The 17,694-nt window shown below is 45.2% G+C and overlaps 1 protein-coding gene across 10 annotated transcripts in view; it reads right to left on the bottom strand.

Annotated features, from left to right (window-relative positions):
- The window catches only part of PDSS1 (decaprenyl diphosphate synthase subunit 1), a 58,958-nt gene that overhangs the window by 12,402 nt on the left and 28,862 nt on the right, over window positions 1–17,694 (bottom strand). For 7 of the 10 annotated variants that reach the window (XR_003002895.1, XM_024742286.1, XM_024742289.1 and 4 more), the window contains 3 exons: window positions 8,745–8,825; window positions 8,531–8,644; window positions 2,793–2,873 (listed from right to left, as the gene is read on the bottom strand). Coding sequence is in view for 7 of the 10 variants with exons in the window: in XM_024742286.1 (XP_024598054.1) it covers window positions 2,793–2,873; window positions 8,531–8,644; window positions 8,745–8,825 (276 nt within the window). In the remaining 3 variants the exon portion in view is untranslated. Of the gene's footprint in view, window positions 1–2,792; window positions 2,874–5,476; window positions 5,765–8,530; window positions 8,645–8,744; window positions 8,826–17,694 lie in introns of those variants that run through there. The other 3 variants (XM_024742288.1, XR_003002897.1, XR_003002896.1) reach the window with 3 other exon arrangements.

The raw sequence follows: 17,694 nt of genomic DNA, 5'->3' as shown, positions 1-17,694 counted from the left end.
CGTTTTTGTTCTATTAGCATGCCAAGCAGTGAACTCATTAATATCAAGTGACCTTCTATTTCCCCCTATTTTTCATTTAAGCATTAGAGTTTCTAAAAAGTTCTACATATATTAAAATCTATACAGTAAAATTCCAAGTGAAAGTTAACACACATACATGATAAATAGAAGTACAGAAGAGCTTACGATGAAAAGCAACAGTTCCCTTCTTCCAAAGGCACCAGTTTTATCTGTTGGCTTTCATGTTTCAATTCGTAATTTTAGTTGTTATCTATTGCCTTTCTGCTAAGGAAGACAAGGATTTAGCCCACCCACACTGTCTCCTCATTTGACCACTGCCTGCTATCTTTAGTTCTCATACAGATTACTGTTGTCACATCATGCGGCATCGACTTCCGGCCTCATCTTTAAGATGAAGACACCGGTGCTCCTTCTCTTTCCTCTGTCTTTACACTAGAGACTTGACTTGCGTTCCATTCTGTACCCATGTTTTTATGTTGGTTCTTTCTAAAAGCTAAACGCTAATAAAATAATTACATTTACTATTTCCATTATGTCAAAGTGTTTACTGCAGAATCTAGACATGTACTGTGATTTTATTTCCTTCTCCATGGTTCCCTCTGTCATTCAAAACAATATTTGTAGTATCATGGTTGAGAGACCTCTGGTTTTCTGAACCAAGTTACACAAAATATGACTCAAAATACGACATGTTTTAGTTTGCTTTGCCTTACTGTACGGAAGCTCTCTTCTGAATATAATTGCCTCCTCCTCTTCGTTACTTAGACTGACTGCTTTGTAGCTCTGCCGTACAGCTGCCATCACAGGATGACTTTTCATTGAACTTGGTTCATTCCACTGGCTTTAGTACCCATGTCTTTCTCTTTTTGGTGTTTCCACGGTTCTGTTGCACATCAGCAAATAACTTACCCAGAATCTGTACTGGAAGTCAAGTCAACTTTTTCGTTCTTTGTATAACAGTGACATTGGCCTTCCTACTTAGTGGATGGTTTACTGGATACAGATTCTAGGTTGAAAGCGTTTCCTCATCATTTGGACGGCCTTGCTCACTGCCCTCTAGAGTCCAGGGTTTCGCTGCACCCTGAGCCAGTACTGAACGTTTCCTTTTGTAGGTGACCACCTTTCTTCTGATTTTTGTTTTTCGAGTCTCTTCCTGAAATATTTGTTGCATGATTGTACTGATCCTGTTAAGAGCCTTTCGCATTTTCTTCTACTGCTGTTTTCATTTTTTTTTGCCGTACGCGGGCCTCTCACTGCCATGGCCCCTCCCGTTGTGGAGCACAGGCTCCGGACACACAGGCTCAGCGGCCATGGCTCACGGGCCCAGCCGCTCTGCGGTATGTGGGATCCTCCCGGACTGGGGCACGAACCCGCGTCCCCTGCATCGGCAGGCGAACTCTCAACCACTGCGCCACCAGGGAAGCCCTGCTGTTTTCATTTTGAAGACTTCCTCAATGTCACATTCCAACACTTCTTCAGAGTCGGCTTTTCACATTCATTTAAAATTTCTTAGAGCTCGTTCTTATTCACTGTTTTTTAGAAAATATTATCCTGTTCTTGTTTGATGAATGCAGTATTTTTGAATCCCCCTATTATTTTTCCTGAGTCTGTTTAACTTGGTCTCACTCTTTCATTCAGTGAGCTTTAATCAACTATTTAGCATTCCTACTAAATAAACCCAACTTGTCCATTCATATTTAGTGAGGGAATAGGGGCTAGGAGCCCTGCGGCTGAACAGGCAGCTGGAGTTCACAGGTCTTTGGAACATTCCTGTGGACTTGTTGCCTAAGTGCACTTCTGCCCAGGCTTGCTGGAACTTCAGCGTGTGGTGTAAGAGCCACAGTTAATTTCCCTCTTTTCAGTCCCACTTCTCACTTTAGCCGTCAGTAACATCATTATTTCTGAAGCCATGACCACTCCCAGGTACACTGCCTTCTTTATCAGCTCCCGCTGCCCTCACACTGAGTTTTTAATAGTACAGCCAAACTACCCTCTAAAAAGGTGGTAGCCATAGCACGTTATGATTAACCGTATAGAGAGTTAAGGGGTTTTGCTTTGTGGAGATTTTAAAAATCTGAAAGGTAATTACTTGGAATTCTTTCAAGTATTTGACTAACGACAGATCTCAGACTATGACTGCTTACTAAAAATTGCTCACTCTCTCTCATTCATGAGACCTATTGGCTCCAAACAGCTCATTCACAAAATACAGTGATCCAAACTGAAAATGTGCAAAAAGATCTGGCTTCCACAGAAAAGTTCTGAGGATATGTGGTGCTATATTTGAAATAAGCTTATAGCCCCTGAAGGCTAAAGTTTATAATTTGCTATGTTGGTTTAAAATTTTTTCAAAGGTACCGTTTCTTTATTCGCACATTTACTGCAGTTATGTAGGATGGACGAGGAAAGCCCAGTTTCCTAGGGCTCGGACAGGAGGGGAGTCTGGTGACGGGAGGGCAGCGGAGCTGCTGTGGTGGACGCGGGGGAGACTGGCTGCAAACCAACAGGCCTTACCCCTGACTGCACGTGGGGAACCCCTTAGAGCTTTCCCAAAATGTTAGCGTCCAAGCCCCACCCAAGGCCAATTACATTAGAATGGGAAGACTTCTAGAAGAAAAATGCATAATATAACTTTTTCCTTCTCAGTTTTTGCCAAATCAAGAATTGATCAAACTTGGTCTGTGTCAAAAATTCGTTACGTTATTTGTTTAAAGAACTCTTCTGCCACACTGTACCTGCTGTTGCCTTTCTTCTTTTTGAAATCCTCTCACCTGTAATACGTATTGTCTCGCTCTGTCCACATCTCCTGGTGAACTGAACCGTCTCATTATCATAGCATTCATTTCTGGGAACTAACCAGAAAGAAAGAAAATCTATTTAATGCTCTTGGGAGAAATCAAATGTTCAAACACTAGTAGGTAAAAACAGGTAAAAGAAATCCGCAAAAGTGAGTAAATGTTTAAGTGATGGGGGTGGGGGAGCAGTAAACTAGCGATTAAAAGCAGCAGAGCTAAGAGGACGCCCGTTTCCGGGTCCAGGGACGAGCTGGTGCACAAGAGGGGCAGCCGTTGATCCATGTTCCCTCCACTGTTCTGTTGTATCCCTGGTCCAGGGCCGAGTCAGAGAGAGAGGAGGAGCAAGCGTTCATCTCTAGAATCTCCTTACTGACTTCTCTTATGGCTCTCAGCTTTAGGGGCCTACCGGGCCTCTCCCCCGAGGTTTCTAATTAAGTAGCGCTGGGGCCTGAGTGTGCACTTCTAACATGTCCCCAGATGCTTCTGGTCCTGCTGGTCTCTGCTGACAAATTAGAACCACTGGCCTAAGAAGAAGGTGGGCAATCTACTTTTAGTTTGAAACTGAGTGACAACCGAAGGCTACCGAGGTCTCTGAGCAGAGGGCATCACAGGCAGAGCTCCGCGAGGCGGCCCGTGGAGGGGACGAGGGCAGCGCGGCTCGACACCACCGGCCCTGGAGTCACGTGACCCTGCGTCATAGTTTGAAAAACTTCAGTCATTTCTAATATGCAGCCAAGGTTGAGAACCATCGGATTAGAGACAGAGGTAGAAGCAGCAGTCGGGTTACTGTAGTAACTTCTAAAGACCAGTGGTAAGCTGATGGCAGTAAGAGGAAAATAGAAGACAGGTACAAGACGCACTGAAGACAAAATCTATGTTCTACAGTACTTGGCAGCAAGGCAGGAGAACTGTCACCATGATCGGACTTGGGAAGCCAGGACACCAAACCACTTCACTGTCTAGCCTGGAGCTCTAGTCCTGGTGCTGCCACAGCTGACTGAGCCCCTCAGCCTGCTCATCTGTGTTAGGAAGGGGCTGAGCTACCTGATCAGAAATCTCTTAGTTCTACCAACTTCCGGGTCCATGAAATAAGAGGTTAAGAGGGGTCTGGTTCTGGCTGCGGCAGTGCTCACAGCAGCTGCCAGCGCTTCCCTGGCAGTGAGCCCGAGGGATGAAAGCAGTTGTGGTCCTGCAGCCACCGCCTCGGTATTAGTAATCCTAGAAGGAAAAGTAGGGCAGAGAGAAAAGTCTCAACTAGATGACGGCAAATGAGGAATTAAGAAGGTTCCTTTCAGAGCAAAGTACGTGTCCAGACAAAGCAGAGGCTGCTAGTAACATCCTTATGAAATTTACAGAGCCGGCAACTGGTTAGTTCTTAAATGAAAACCAGTAATTAGTTTTAGGTACTGGCCTTTTAAGAATAAAAACTGAAGTTTCATAGGAAACAAATCAGGAAAGCTCAAATCAATTTTACTGGTCCAAAGTCAAATCAAGCAGGCATTGGTCTTAGTTTCTTAATACCACATTTCAAAATTGGATTTCTATAAGGCCATATATCCTCAAAGCTAATATGATACTGTCCTGGGCATCTGGTAAAATTACCATTTTTAGGGTAGATGAGCTTTTTCTGCAGCACCAACAACAATGGTAAAATGTGCCGATTGGGCGGTTTCTCTGATTCCTTTTACTATAAAAAGCACTGAGAAAGCAAAATTTGAAAAAAACAATTTTTTTTCTTCATGGAGTGTGACTACATCCTTCCTTTGACACATGTAGTGTGTGCAATCTTAATGTGCAAATATCAATATCAAACTCTTCCCTGAGGCACTCCCCTGTCCCCAGAATGTGTGAGAAGAAATGAGAAACGTTAACAGGCAGATGTGCTGAGAAATAAAGTTCCTGTTGGCCTAGGCTCTGATTTTACGAGTAGGAAAATCATCCGTGGATGAATCAGAGTCCAACTGTGAAATCTGTCCATAAACTCACGACAAAGGCGATCAGTAAACTGAGTGAGCTTGTTACTCAAGCAGAACTTGGGTGACTCTAAGGCCCCAACAGTCACAGCAAGCAGAAGCCCGTGCAGCTGGTGCGGGGCTGGTGCTGGTGACAGCAGTGGAAGCATGACTACAGGCTGACATTTAGGTCTGCTGACTGATCGCAGAAGGAAGGAGAGAGCTTTTAAAGGGTATCTGGGAACTAACGGAATCTCACCAAAAAAAGAAAACACTTCCATTTGTTTTCTGAAGATCTTGAAATCCAACCTCTATTCTTTAAAGGTTTACTTTAACATAAGGTTTTTGTTTTTATAGACAGTATGTGTACACATATACCTGGAAGGACAGTCATCTCTGGGACCTCCCAGCAATCCAGAAGCTTTTCTTAAATACCCTGTTGTCAAGAAACCCCTTCAGAGAGAGGTCAAAAATAGTGAATTCCAGACAGAGGGAGTTTCTATCAACAAACTCCAATTTCAAGACAACCCAACATGCTAAATGAAAGAGGGAAAGTGGTTTCCCAAGGTTGCTTGTCTTGGTCCAGTGAAACTCCATGTTCATAAGCAGAAAAGTTCAAAGACTAATTTATCTAATCTGCAAACGAAACTCACCTACCTATGGAGAAAGATGACAGACATCTTGCCACTACTCCACTAAACAGGCAGGTTAAGGACAAATACTGAAGGCCGACACTGACACTCCTCTGAGTGTCGTCAGTGCCTTTTCAGTGCGGGGTCAGCCAGTCCTCTGCTCTGGGCGGCCTCCCAGGGCTCAGGCCCATGGGGCACTTGCGCTGATCGCCACGAGCAGAGGCAGTAACACTGCAGCGTGTGGTGAAACGACACTGGTCTCTGAAGACATGGAGTGTTTAATTGCCTGTGTGCCGTTTACCAGAGGTTTCATTCTGGCCAAGTTTTGAGCATCACTTTCTTACTTGTAGAAGGCACATAATACCTACCACAAAAAGGAGTTGTGAGATCAGAGTTAACAAACAAAAGAATCCTTTGCAAATTATAAAAACAATGCATTTTCATTAAATGGAGATATGGCATGTTCTCATGTTATTTTGGGGACTTGTTTTACCCCAATCAATCTTAGCTCCAAAATCTGGACAAATTTCTGACCAAGAACCTAATTTTTGACAGTATAATCTGCTGTAGAGCCTAAACTTGATGTTATAGTTGAAAAGAACTTAGACGTATCTGACCTAACTTTTGGCCCACGTGCCGTGAGACAGAACAATCAGTCTGCTTAGGAAACAAGTCCTGTCCAGAGCCGCGTCCTGCTCGGCCTTATTTGTGTCCCTTTTCTGAGGCTGCACGTTTAACTGCTTTTCCTACTGCCTTCTGGACAGACAGGAAAAGCGCTGTCTGCTGAGGGTGAGTATGTGCCTTGTGATGCTGGGATTTCCCAGTGACACACACACACCTGTGGTTTGGGACGCTGGAAGCTTTCGTGTGTCCCTTTTCCTTGCCTTTTTAAACCATCATTTTTTAATCTCTTGTACATAACTGACAAGTCAATCTGTAGGAGTGGTCCATTTCCCCGACATTGCCCCTCCGTATCTGAACACAGAATTAGTCATACTCCTTTGTGTAGAGAAAAAAAAGCAAATGCATTTCTTTTGAAATATGTTCGTAGTGAAGCACAATCAGAAGAGGCAAACATTCTCAGTCATCTTAAAATTGAAGCAGGACTCAGCTGTTAACTTAGCATCACGGGGCTCATGACAATTATTTATACTTGTGAAGATTTCTATCAGCACAGCCCCCAAGGCTTTTTAGTAGATGCAGGCTTCTTCAGGGAAAGGTGCCTTCCTCAGGCATCCTGATAACCCCAGGGCTGCAGCAGCTCAGTGCAGCCGGCCTAGCTTGTTTTCCTTATTCACATTTCCTCACCAGGGCCTGGGGAACAGACTCACGTCTGCAGCTGTGCACACGGCAGCCAGCGCCTTGTCTTCCGAATCTGAGGATGCCTTACGTTTACGTGGCTCATGAATCCTCTGCTTTTTTGTGGGTTAATGGTAAAAAAAAAAAAAAAAAAAAAAAAATGTCCCTCACTCATGCTTTAATGCACACAAGGGGATTTGACAGATTTTTGCCAGAACGTGGCACACGTATGAATACTCTTCTTGAGTTCTGGGTGGGCGAGTCCGTCTGTGTGGGAGAAAGGACCCACTCCTAGCAGCCCTTGCACTTCTCACCTCTGCCTCAATGTCCTGAGAGGCTGCCCAGAGCCTGGTCACCAGCACCTCTATTCCCTGCCCTCGTTCCTGGGTTGACCGCTGTCCGCTACTGGGCCGCCCAAGGTAAGCGGCCCAGCCCCCAAGCATCAGCCTCCTCTGAGGGTCACCCTATTTACGGCTCTACTAGATAGTGACTAAAAGATGATCTCTCCTTTCTTGCACCAGCAACTGATCGAAAGCAAGGTTTCTGTAATATCAAAATGGAAACATCAAGGTCTATGGAAGACATGATTTATCTTTGTAAATTTTGAGAAAGAATAGAGGCAAAATCTTCAGAAGACTAAAAGTTACACAATTTTAGATCAAAGAGCTAATTTCTGATTTCGTGGCACGGCGATGACCACTTTACTGCTTTGCTCAATAACAAATTAAATACCACTAAGATGAAAATCTATTCAAAAGCTGTCCAAACACCAGCTAAGGCCCTACTTCTTTCAAAGAGCATCTGGCACAGCCAGAAGCAGCGTGGCCAGGGGCCAAAGCAGGTTCTGGAAACGTCTGCCTTGCAAGTCACCACAGCATCTCTGAAGCTTCTCCTCAGCTTTTCATCCGTATTAAGGAGAATATAAAGGTAGCTTAACTTACTTCCTTAATTGACAGCCCCTCAACCTAGAGAAAGGAGGAATTATGTGGTTCTAGTGCATTCCACTGACTTCTTGACATTTTTGAGGCAATGGCTGAGGCTCTCTGAGAGCAGCAAACAGTCCCATTAAACTTCTAGAACTGGAGAATTTCTCATGCTTGGAGGCCTTCCTGTGCCTGTTTAAGGGGCTCTGAGGCACAGCCAAAGTCCAGCCCTATCATCAAGATGTAGACACCATCCGCCTTGTCATTGCCCAGAACACACGGACAGAGTCACAATGCTTCCTTACATGCACACAGTGCTTAAGTTACATAGTATCTGCATGAACATCATCTCACTTAATCCTCACAATGACCTTGGGAGGAAGGCTGTCATCTTCTCAATGTTACAGATAAGGAAACGGACAGAGTTTAGACGTGGAATGACTGGCCTGGACACCTCAGTCCTGGAACTAGGATCAAATCTAGAGCTGTGGTCTCTTAGAAATGCTTTCCATCTCCTCATCTAACCTTCCCATCAGCTATGCCTGGAAGGTCCTGGTCCTGCAGGGTTTCTCAGCAATGTGTCCAAGGGAGTTCACAAAACCTACCTGCTAGGACTTCCCTGGTGGCACAGTGGTTAGGAATCTGCCTGCCAATGTAGGGGACACAGGTTCGAGCCCTGGTCCAGGAAGATCTCACATGCCGCGGAGCAACTAAGCCCATAAGCCACAACTACTGAGCCTGTGTACCACAACTACTGAAGCCCATGTGCCTAGAGCCCATGCTCCACAAGAGAAGTCACCACAATGAGAAGCCCCCACACCACAACAAAGAGTAGCCCTCCCTCGCCGCAACTAGAGAAAGCCTGCGCACACAGCAACGAAAACCCAATGCCGCCCAAAAAAACCTACCTGCTGACAAGCAAATAAGACGGGACCGGTGGCTAACCCGAGCTTCAAGTCGGCTGAGGTCGGCTTGCCCATCCGGTCAGAACACGAGGTGAAGTCCAGGACGTCATCTATTAGCTGGAAAGGGAGAAAGGGCTGTCACAAGCACCACACCAGTGTCCCCGCCACCCTGCCAGCTGGACCAACAGGCCGCACTCTTACAAAGCAGCGGACCAACCTGAAAAGCGAGTCCCACGTTTTTTCCGTATTGATAGGCAATTTCATGTACCACTGGGTCAGGGCATCCCAGGACAGAGACCTGAAACAGAGGATCCTGAGATAGGCCGCTGGCAGGGCAGCAGCCGCGGAGGGGGAGTCATGCCTCCTTCCTCTTGGAAAAGAGGCAGTGAGGCTGGATTATGTGCAGTCAGGAGAGACTGCTATCAGGAGACCAAACACGTACAAAGTACCTGTGTTTCAAACGTTTGTAATGAAAGGATTTCAGCCTCAGATTGTTTTCTTAAACTTTAAGAAAACTCTCCTTTTCCCCCTTCTTTCACAGGATAAGCCATCTTTCCCACCGCTTAGAAAAAACTGAGTTACAACTAGACCAGTTCTGCTGGCCAGCCTTTTTGACATGCAAAGGAAAGAGACTCCAGTATTTGAAATGCTGGCTTCCAGCACTCAGCAAACCTCGCCCAACTGTTGGCATTATTTTTATTTTTCTACCGACTTACCCTTGTTTTAGGGATAGATATCTAACCTGATCTAATTGTACACAGGATGTTGCCATGTTTATTTCCCCATTTGTAGTCCTTTCTTATAATAATTTTTGGTGATTTCACTTAATTCTGAAATGCTATTATTTCTTCATGTGTCTGTAATAGCCTCAAGTCTCATGCCCCTGTTCCTACTGTTTCCATATTTCTCTCATAAGAAGTCATGTAACTGTATAAAAGGCTTTTTTTCCCCCTTTCCAGTGGGGGAGAAATAGGACTTCTAAGTCTTCTGTAAAACTCCAAAAAACCCAGCTGGCACTGGCTACTCAGTGCGTTTCCCGCTGCTCTGCTAAGCATGCAAAGCAGGCCCGGCCACATTTCAGAGAACAGAGATGGTAAGAACCAGAATGGGGGGCGGGGGAGGAGAGGGACACTCCCCTACTGGAGAGGGAAGGTCTGTACTGACCCCCCGGAGAGCCAGACGGCCTCTTCTGGCCCAGTCACCACGTGACCTCTGTGTGTCACTGAGTCTTTCTGCGCTTCAGTTTCCTCATCTGTAAAACGCAGGCTCTTAAGTGCCTACTGCAGAGGGCTGCCGTGAGGAATACACGTGGTGCTACCTGTAAACGCTCGGCACCGTGCCGGGCAGCTAGTTATGACTCCGTATGCCTGCTGTGACTGTGAACAGTCGTCCACTCCACCGGACGCGGAAACAGGAGCCTGGAGAGTGTCCAGGCACCTCTGCTGCAGCCAGAGCAGAGGACCTGCTCGGCCCTGAGAAGGTTTCTGATGACTGGATGAAGCCTGTGCCTGTATAACGTTTGGCCACACATCCTCGATAAAAAAGCGCACATCATAAAAGGCCAGGCGGCCCCTTACTTGAGTGAATAATAAACTCAACTGCTTTCACCAGCAAAGACCTTACCACCGGCAGGCACTGACCCACAGGCTGTAGGGAGGGATCTATGAAACCACCCAGGAGACAGTGTAGAAATTTTGAAAGAAGAAATGCATCAACTTGTCTGAGAGAATGAGTGCATGGCAAGGCTTGGGCAGCCTGGGATACGCTGAGCTCAGAACACAATGACACCCCCTTCCAGGCAGAAATAACTCATAAAGCAATTCTGTAGACAGGGTAATGCTGTTTCCTCAACACAAAGCAGCATAGAAATGCAAACTTCCTTCCTGAGAAGTCAAAGATTTTTAAAAACTCCATTCTATTTATAAACTCAAAGAATTAAAATTTATGGAGTATATATGATGAGCACTTTACATTATCTTAGTTAAATTTCACAACATCCCATAAATATTTCTTCTGCGGTTGATGACAGTAAAAGCTAACAATCACTGAGCACGCTCTATGGGCCGGGCGCTATTCTGATTTCTCCCATTTTAACTCACTGAGGAGGCAGCTGCTGAGACACAGAGGGGACCAGACATTGCAGGACAAGGAGACGGTGGAGTCAGGACTGAGCCCAGGAGGTCTCCTCCAGAGACTCTTCTTCATCACTCGGCTACACTGCTTCCAATGGGCCTCAAAGTCAAGGCTCAGACAGGCCAAGTCACGTGGCCCAGGACACATGAAGCCTTGAGGCCTGCCTGCGCTGCCCGCTGCAGCTCACAGGCGCGGACACAGAAGCCCGCTACTCCTCAGCGGGCAGCTTCTGGCCCCCAGGCTGGGAAGGGACATTTCTGCTCACCCCTCACCCCTGCAGAGGCCTACTCCCCCGACCCAGGTGCGGACTGTCTGGATTTGTCCTACCCAACCAGGAAAGGCAGATGCGATGCAACCCCCAAAACAGAAAAGAAGCTGCTGCTGGAGATGAATGCTTCTTGTCCTTAGCATCACAGAGGTGCCTCACATCTTTCCGGAGGAGGGTGGAGAACAAAGAGCGATTCGGTAAAAGAAAGCAGAGCTCAGCTAACTGTTCTGTCTGAAGCAGGCCCGCAGCCAGGCCACGTGGTGCACACGTGTGTCTTTGGGGGGGAAGGTCCACACCTTTCAGGAGACTCTCCAACACCTTGCCTCAAAAAGGTCAGAAAGTCCTGTTTACACTGGCAGGGGCACAGCACTTGACACTTACCAAGCATCTCTATCTTTAAAGGGTGTGTTTACACCACCATAATAGTTAATATACATACTGTGGTATTATTTATTAAAAATAATGGAGGGACTTTCCTGGTGGCGCAGTAGTTAAGAATCTGCCACCAAGGCAGGGGATGTGGGTTCGATCCCTGGTCCAGGAAGATCCCACATGCCGCAGAGCAGCTAAGCCTGTGCACCGGAACTACTGAGCCTGCGCTCTAGAGCCCACGAGCCACAGCTACTGAGCCCACGCGCCGCAACTACTGAAGCCCACGTGCCTAGAGCCTGTGCTCCACAACAAGAGAAGCCACCGCAATGAGAAGCCCGCGCACCACAACGAAGAGTAGCCCCTGCTCGCTGCAACTAGAAAAAGCCCACGCACAGCAACGAAGACCCAACACAGCCAAAAATAAATTATTTAAAAAATAACAATAATAAATAAAAATAATGGAGATTACTGGAGCTCCACCATTACATAAAAAATATCAAAACAGGTTGGTGTCTGGGCTTCCCTGGTGGCGCAGTGGTTGAGAGTCCGCCTGCTGATGCAGGGGACATGGGTTCGTACCCTGGTCCGGGAAGATCCCACATGCCGCGGAGCGGCTGGGCCCGTGAGCCATGGCCGCTGAGCCTGTGCGTCCGGAGTCTGTGCTCCGCAGCGGGAGAGGCCACAACGGTGAGAGGCCCGTGTACAGCAAAAAAAAAAAACAAAACAGGTTGGTGTCAGAAACCAATGGAAAATATTGTGAGAAAACATTTTCAACATAGTTATCACAGATGATGGGCTAATATTATTAATATATAAAGATCTCTTTAAAACTGAGAGGGAAAAAAGACCAACCACCCATTAGAAAAGTGGGCAAAAGACATGAGTAGACAATTCACAAAAATTAAAGACATAAAAACAGCCCTTAAGGATCTTAAAAGGAGTTCCACTTCACTCAGGAGAGATGTAAATTAAAACCCCACTGTAATACCATTTCTCATCTATCAGACGGTCAAATATTAAAGTCTGAGGCCACATTCAGTTAATGTTGCTGTAGGGAAACAGGCAAGACCCGCCCCTAAACTGCTGGTGGAAACGCATACACACAGCCCTCGTGGAGGGACGTTTGATAGATTCTAACAAAACCACATACACCGTTACTTTAAAACAGAGCCCAAAGGCACACCTCTAACAACACAAAAATACACCTGCACAAGCTTAGTCACTGCAGTGTTATTTGTAGTTATATCAGAAATCGAGATGTCCATATATAGGAATGCTGAGTAAACCATGCCATATCCACATGGTGGGATACGATGCAGCTGTTTAAAAAGAGGAAGAGTCTACAAATCGGCATGGACTGACATCCACTGTATACTGTTAACTGCAGAAAGCAAATGCAAAAGCAACACAGAAAGCAGTAGAGTATAATACTGATTTTTGTTGTAAGAAAGAAGGGGAAATAACATGCATGTATATGCTCATTTGTGTAAAAAGAAACACAGGAAGGAGGAAGCAGACACTAAGGAGACTGGTGACTTACAGAGTGGGTGGAAAGGATTGGGTACGGCCAGGGTGAAAGGCATGAGCGGGCAGTCACCTCTTGTACACTTGACTTCCGGAGCCACGTTAATGCTTCACACGCTAGAAACAACAATCACCTCGAAACCAAAGCCCAAAATCAGTCAGAATGGAAGGGAATCCCTAAAATGGAATAAAAAGGAACTGAACTATATTTCAAATAATAAAACCACTGCAGCGAGACAGGGAGAAAGGTAAATTTTGAACACAGAACTGTGACAATGTTATCCTCAAGCTAAAGACAAAAGGAACTATAAATACTGAACTACTAGGTTTTTTCACAGAGATATAAGCCATCAACTTTTAACCCCGTATGGTATATTCTAGGATTGAGCAAATAAATACGTTGCAGAGAATGGGGTCCACGTTTCTTACTTTGGGGGAAGGAAGTTACAAGTATGGAAAGACAGAATGTTGGCATAAATCATGAAACCTATAGTATGATAAAAATATGATACCTCAAGGGTTTGAATAAACACAGTTGGATAGAGAAAGACATAGCTATACACATATCCACATACAGAGATTATACACACACACAAATTCCCTAGCTCTGTCCACTGGGAGAGCCTAGGAGCAATGATACCCAGTGTCCAGGTCTTGATTTCTAAATACCATTCTCCACCAAAAGGAACCAGCACCCCTTGGAGAAATGATGGATCCCAGCGCTGGGGAGGACAAGACAAGCTTGGAACATCTCCTGCCAGAAATTAAGGAAGTACTGAAAGAATGACAGGGACAGATTAATAGGACACAGGAGTCAGGTTAAAGGGCCTTTCCCATTGGCCAAATATGGGACAACTGAGCATTAAAATAACAGTAATGGTTACAATCCATAGACTAAAATAGAACCCAAGAGTCCATACAGATAAGCTCTTCCTTAGAATAAAATACCAAGTCTACTGTAGAAGTGATGTGCGGAAGAAATGATGGAATGAAACCGTCATTTGGCAACTGTCTCAGGAAAGAATCACAAATAGATGTTAAAAGCAGAGTCAGAGTTTGATATGAAACAGAACCATTTACATAATCTCAAAATACTTCCCCCAAATAGGGAAAAACAGTCAACTTAAATGGAAGAACCTGGTAGACATGACGTTAATCAAGTGATCAAAATGAACGTACCGGTAACAGGACAAAGGGCCATGGTGCACCCGGCCTCCCCATGTGATGACCTGAAGGGACAGCACTGCTTCTGTTGTGTGCCTGCCCCAAATTCACAACCTTGGACCCCATCTTGAGAAACACCACCCAAACCAACCTGAGGGGCTCAACAACATAACTGGCCCGGACTCTTCAAGATATCAAGGTGATATAAGGGCCAAGAAAGACTGAGGAACTGTTCCAGGTTAGAAGAGACTGAAGATTCAGGACAGAGAGAGGAGCAAGATGGCGGAGCAGGAAGACGTGGCGCTCACCTCCCCCCACAAACACATAAAAATACACTGACATGTGGAACAATTCTCACAGGAAACCAACTGCAAACTGGCAGAAGATTTCATATACAACTAAAGCTACAAAAAAAGATCTCTACATAACTGCATAGGCCGAAAAAAAAAAAAGGCATCAGGATGAAACTGGTGGCCCTGGGAGGGATGGTGAAGGAGGAGAGGTCCACAAAGGCAGGCCCTCACCCTGGGGAGCCCCCCGTCTGCTGGGAGGTCCACTGGGACAGACAGAGGGGCTGCGGGGGGCTGGACTCTGCTCGTGAGGAGTGCATGTGTGCGGGCTTACCAGCAGTCACAGCCAAAACGGGCACTGACACCTGCCACCTCACCGCACTTCCCAGTCCAAAATGCACGCCAGACGGGGCTACTAGTATAAACAGCAGCTAGGCACTGAATCTCAGGAGGACGGGGTGGACGGGCCCTGGAGAGGACCTGGTCTAGTTGCATGGAGACAGCCGGGAGGGCCTGGTGCGTGGTCCAGGCCGAACCTCAGAGCCCACTGTCTGCGTGCACATAGCGGGGCTGGGTCCGTCAGTGGTGGACTTGGTATGCAGACTTAGTGCACACACCGGGTGATGCCACAGAAACGCTCGTCTTGGGCGGACAGCCCCTGGGGAGGAGTATGCAGCCATTCATTCCCCAGCAGCTATGCTCTGGTTTGCCCGCCCCACACCGCAGCTTGCAGCTGGTTCTGGGGCCAACAGGTCCTGGGAGAGGCAGATCAAGTCCCAGGCAGCAGCACAGCCACCTGCAGCCACAACGCCCCAGCCCTTAGCACCAGCCCACTCCACACCACAGCCCAGCACTAGGTCTGGGAAAAACACAACAGAGAAAGGGACATGACCTTGGGCTGCTTCTGGGCAGAGGTGCAGATGCCTGCACTGGTGGCGCATAGTTTCATGGTGGCCACGTGGGCCTCACCTGCTTCAGCACTCACCTCCTTTGGAACAGAGCACACTCTCAAGGGCAACAGAGCCTTACTGAACCCAACCCTTAGGGCACCTACTCCAACACCTGGGGAGCAGACCTTGCCCCTGACAGGGCTGTGACAGCCACAGAGCAAAGAGGAGGTCCCGCCCAACTTCCAGTGCAGGCTCTGGTCACCGCAACACCAATCGCACCCCTTATCAAGGGGATAATAGCCAGCACACTCTGAGGAAAGACACAGCTGGCATCCACGCCAAAAACAGGCCTCACACCAAAAATACCGGACTCACAGTCTACGTGGGGACGCTCCCACATAAAGGCACCCCTTGAAGACCACAGTAGACAACTGATTCTCCTAAATTCGTAGAAACAGAGAAAGTTAAGTGAAATTGAAAAAGCAGAGGAATTACTCCCAAAAGAACAAGAGAAATACCCTGAAAAAACAACCAATAAAACAGAGCTCACCAGTCTACTAGACCCTGAGTTCAAAAAGGAGGTAAAAAAATGTTAAAGGAGTTAAGAAAAACTATTGAAAGAAATGCAGATCACCGTAACAAGGAACTAGAAACTGTAAAGAGGGACCAATCAAAATTAGACACATCACTTATCAAGATAAAAAACAATCTAGAAGCAGACTAAATGACACAGAACAAATATGTGATCTGGAAGACAGAATAATGGATATCACCCAATCAGAACAGCACACAGAAAGACAAATGAAAAAAAATGAAACCAACATACGAGATCGATGGGATAATATAAAGCGTGCCAACCTATGCATAATTAGGGGTTCCTGAAGGAGAAGAGAGAGAAAAGGGGACCAAAAATGCATTTCAAAAAATTATGGCTGAAAACTTCCCAAACCTAAAGAAGGAAGTAGATAGCCACGTACAGGAAACACAAATAATGTCAAACAAGATGAACTCAAACAGACCTACAACAAAACATATCACAATTAAAATGGCAAAAGTTAAGCTAAAGAGAGAATTCTGAAGGCAGCAAGAGAAAAACAGAGTCAGCTACAAGGGAACCCCCATATAAGGCTATCAGCTGATTTCTCTGCAGAATCTCTGCAGGCCAGAAGGGAGTGACATGATATATTCAAAGCCCTGAGAGGGAAAACCCACAATCTAGGGTACTTTAATCAGCAAGATTATCATTTAGAATAGAAGGAGAGAGAATGAATTTTTCAGACAAGCAAAAACTAAAAGAGCTCATCAATACTAAACCTACCCTAAAAGAAATATTGAAAGGGTTTCTCTAAATAGAAAAGAAGTAAGAATCTATAGGAAAGAGAAAAACATAATAGGAAAGGCAAATATATAAAAGGACTGCAGATCACGTAAATAAGACAGCACACAGATTAAAAAACAATCAAAAAATTTTGTAGAAGTGATTATAACTACAATTAACAGCAAAACGATGAACATGAAGATGTAAAATAGGACATCAAAACCACAAAATGTGGGAGACAGGAGCGAAAAAATATAGATCTTTCCGAATGTATTTGAACCTATCAGTCTAAAGTAAGTAGATACTGTTATGAGTCTACATACTTGAACACCAGGTAACCACAAATCAAAAACATACAACAGATTCACAAAAACCAAAAAAGAAAGGAACTCAAGCATAATACAAAAGAAAACCATGAAACCACAAAAGGAAAAACAAAAAGAAGAAATTATCAAACAAGAACTACAAAATCAACTGGAAAACAAGGTTTAAAATGGTACTAGATACACACTTGTCAATAATTACTTTAAATGCCAATGGACTAAATGCTCCAATCAAGACACAGAATGGCAGAATGGATAAAAAAAAAACCCAAAAACCTACAATATACTGCCTACAAGAGACTCACTTCAGAGCGAAAGACACACAGATTCAAAATGAGGGGATGAAAAATGACATTTCATACAAATGGGAAGGACAAGAAAGAAGGCATAGCAATATTCAAATTAAAACAGGCTTTAAAACGAAGTGCGTAAAGAAAGACAAAGAAGGACATTATATAACGATAAAGGGATTAATACAAGAGGATATTACAGTTGCTAACATATATCTACCCTATATAGGAGCACCTAAATACATAAAACAAATACTAACAGACATAAAGGGAGAAACTGACAGGAATACAATAATAGTAGGAGACTTTAACACCCCAATGACATCAATGGACAGATCTTCCAGACAGAAAATCAATGAGGCAACAGAGGTCCTAAATCACACAACAGACCAGGTGAACTTAATTGATATCTACAGGACACTGCATCTAAAAAAACCCAGAATACACATTCTTCTCAAGCATGCATGGAACATTCTCTAGAAACAGATCACATACCAGGACACAAGATAAGCCTCAACAAACTTAAGAGGACAGAAATTATTTCAAGCATCTTTTCTGGTCACAGTGTTATGAAACTAGAAATCAACCACAGAAA

This window comes from Neophocaena asiaeorientalis, unplaced genomic scaffold, assembly GCF_003031525.2.
Source record: "Neophocaena asiaeorientalis asiaeorientalis breed wild unplaced genomic scaffold, Neophocaena_asiaeorientalis_V1.1 scaffold781, whole genome shotgun sequence".
Classification (NCBI taxonomy): domain Eukaryota; kingdom Metazoa; phylum Chordata; class Mammalia; order Artiodactyla; family Phocoenidae; genus Neophocaena; species Neophocaena asiaeorientalis.
This window is presented reverse-complemented; position numbering and strand designations above follow the sequence as displayed.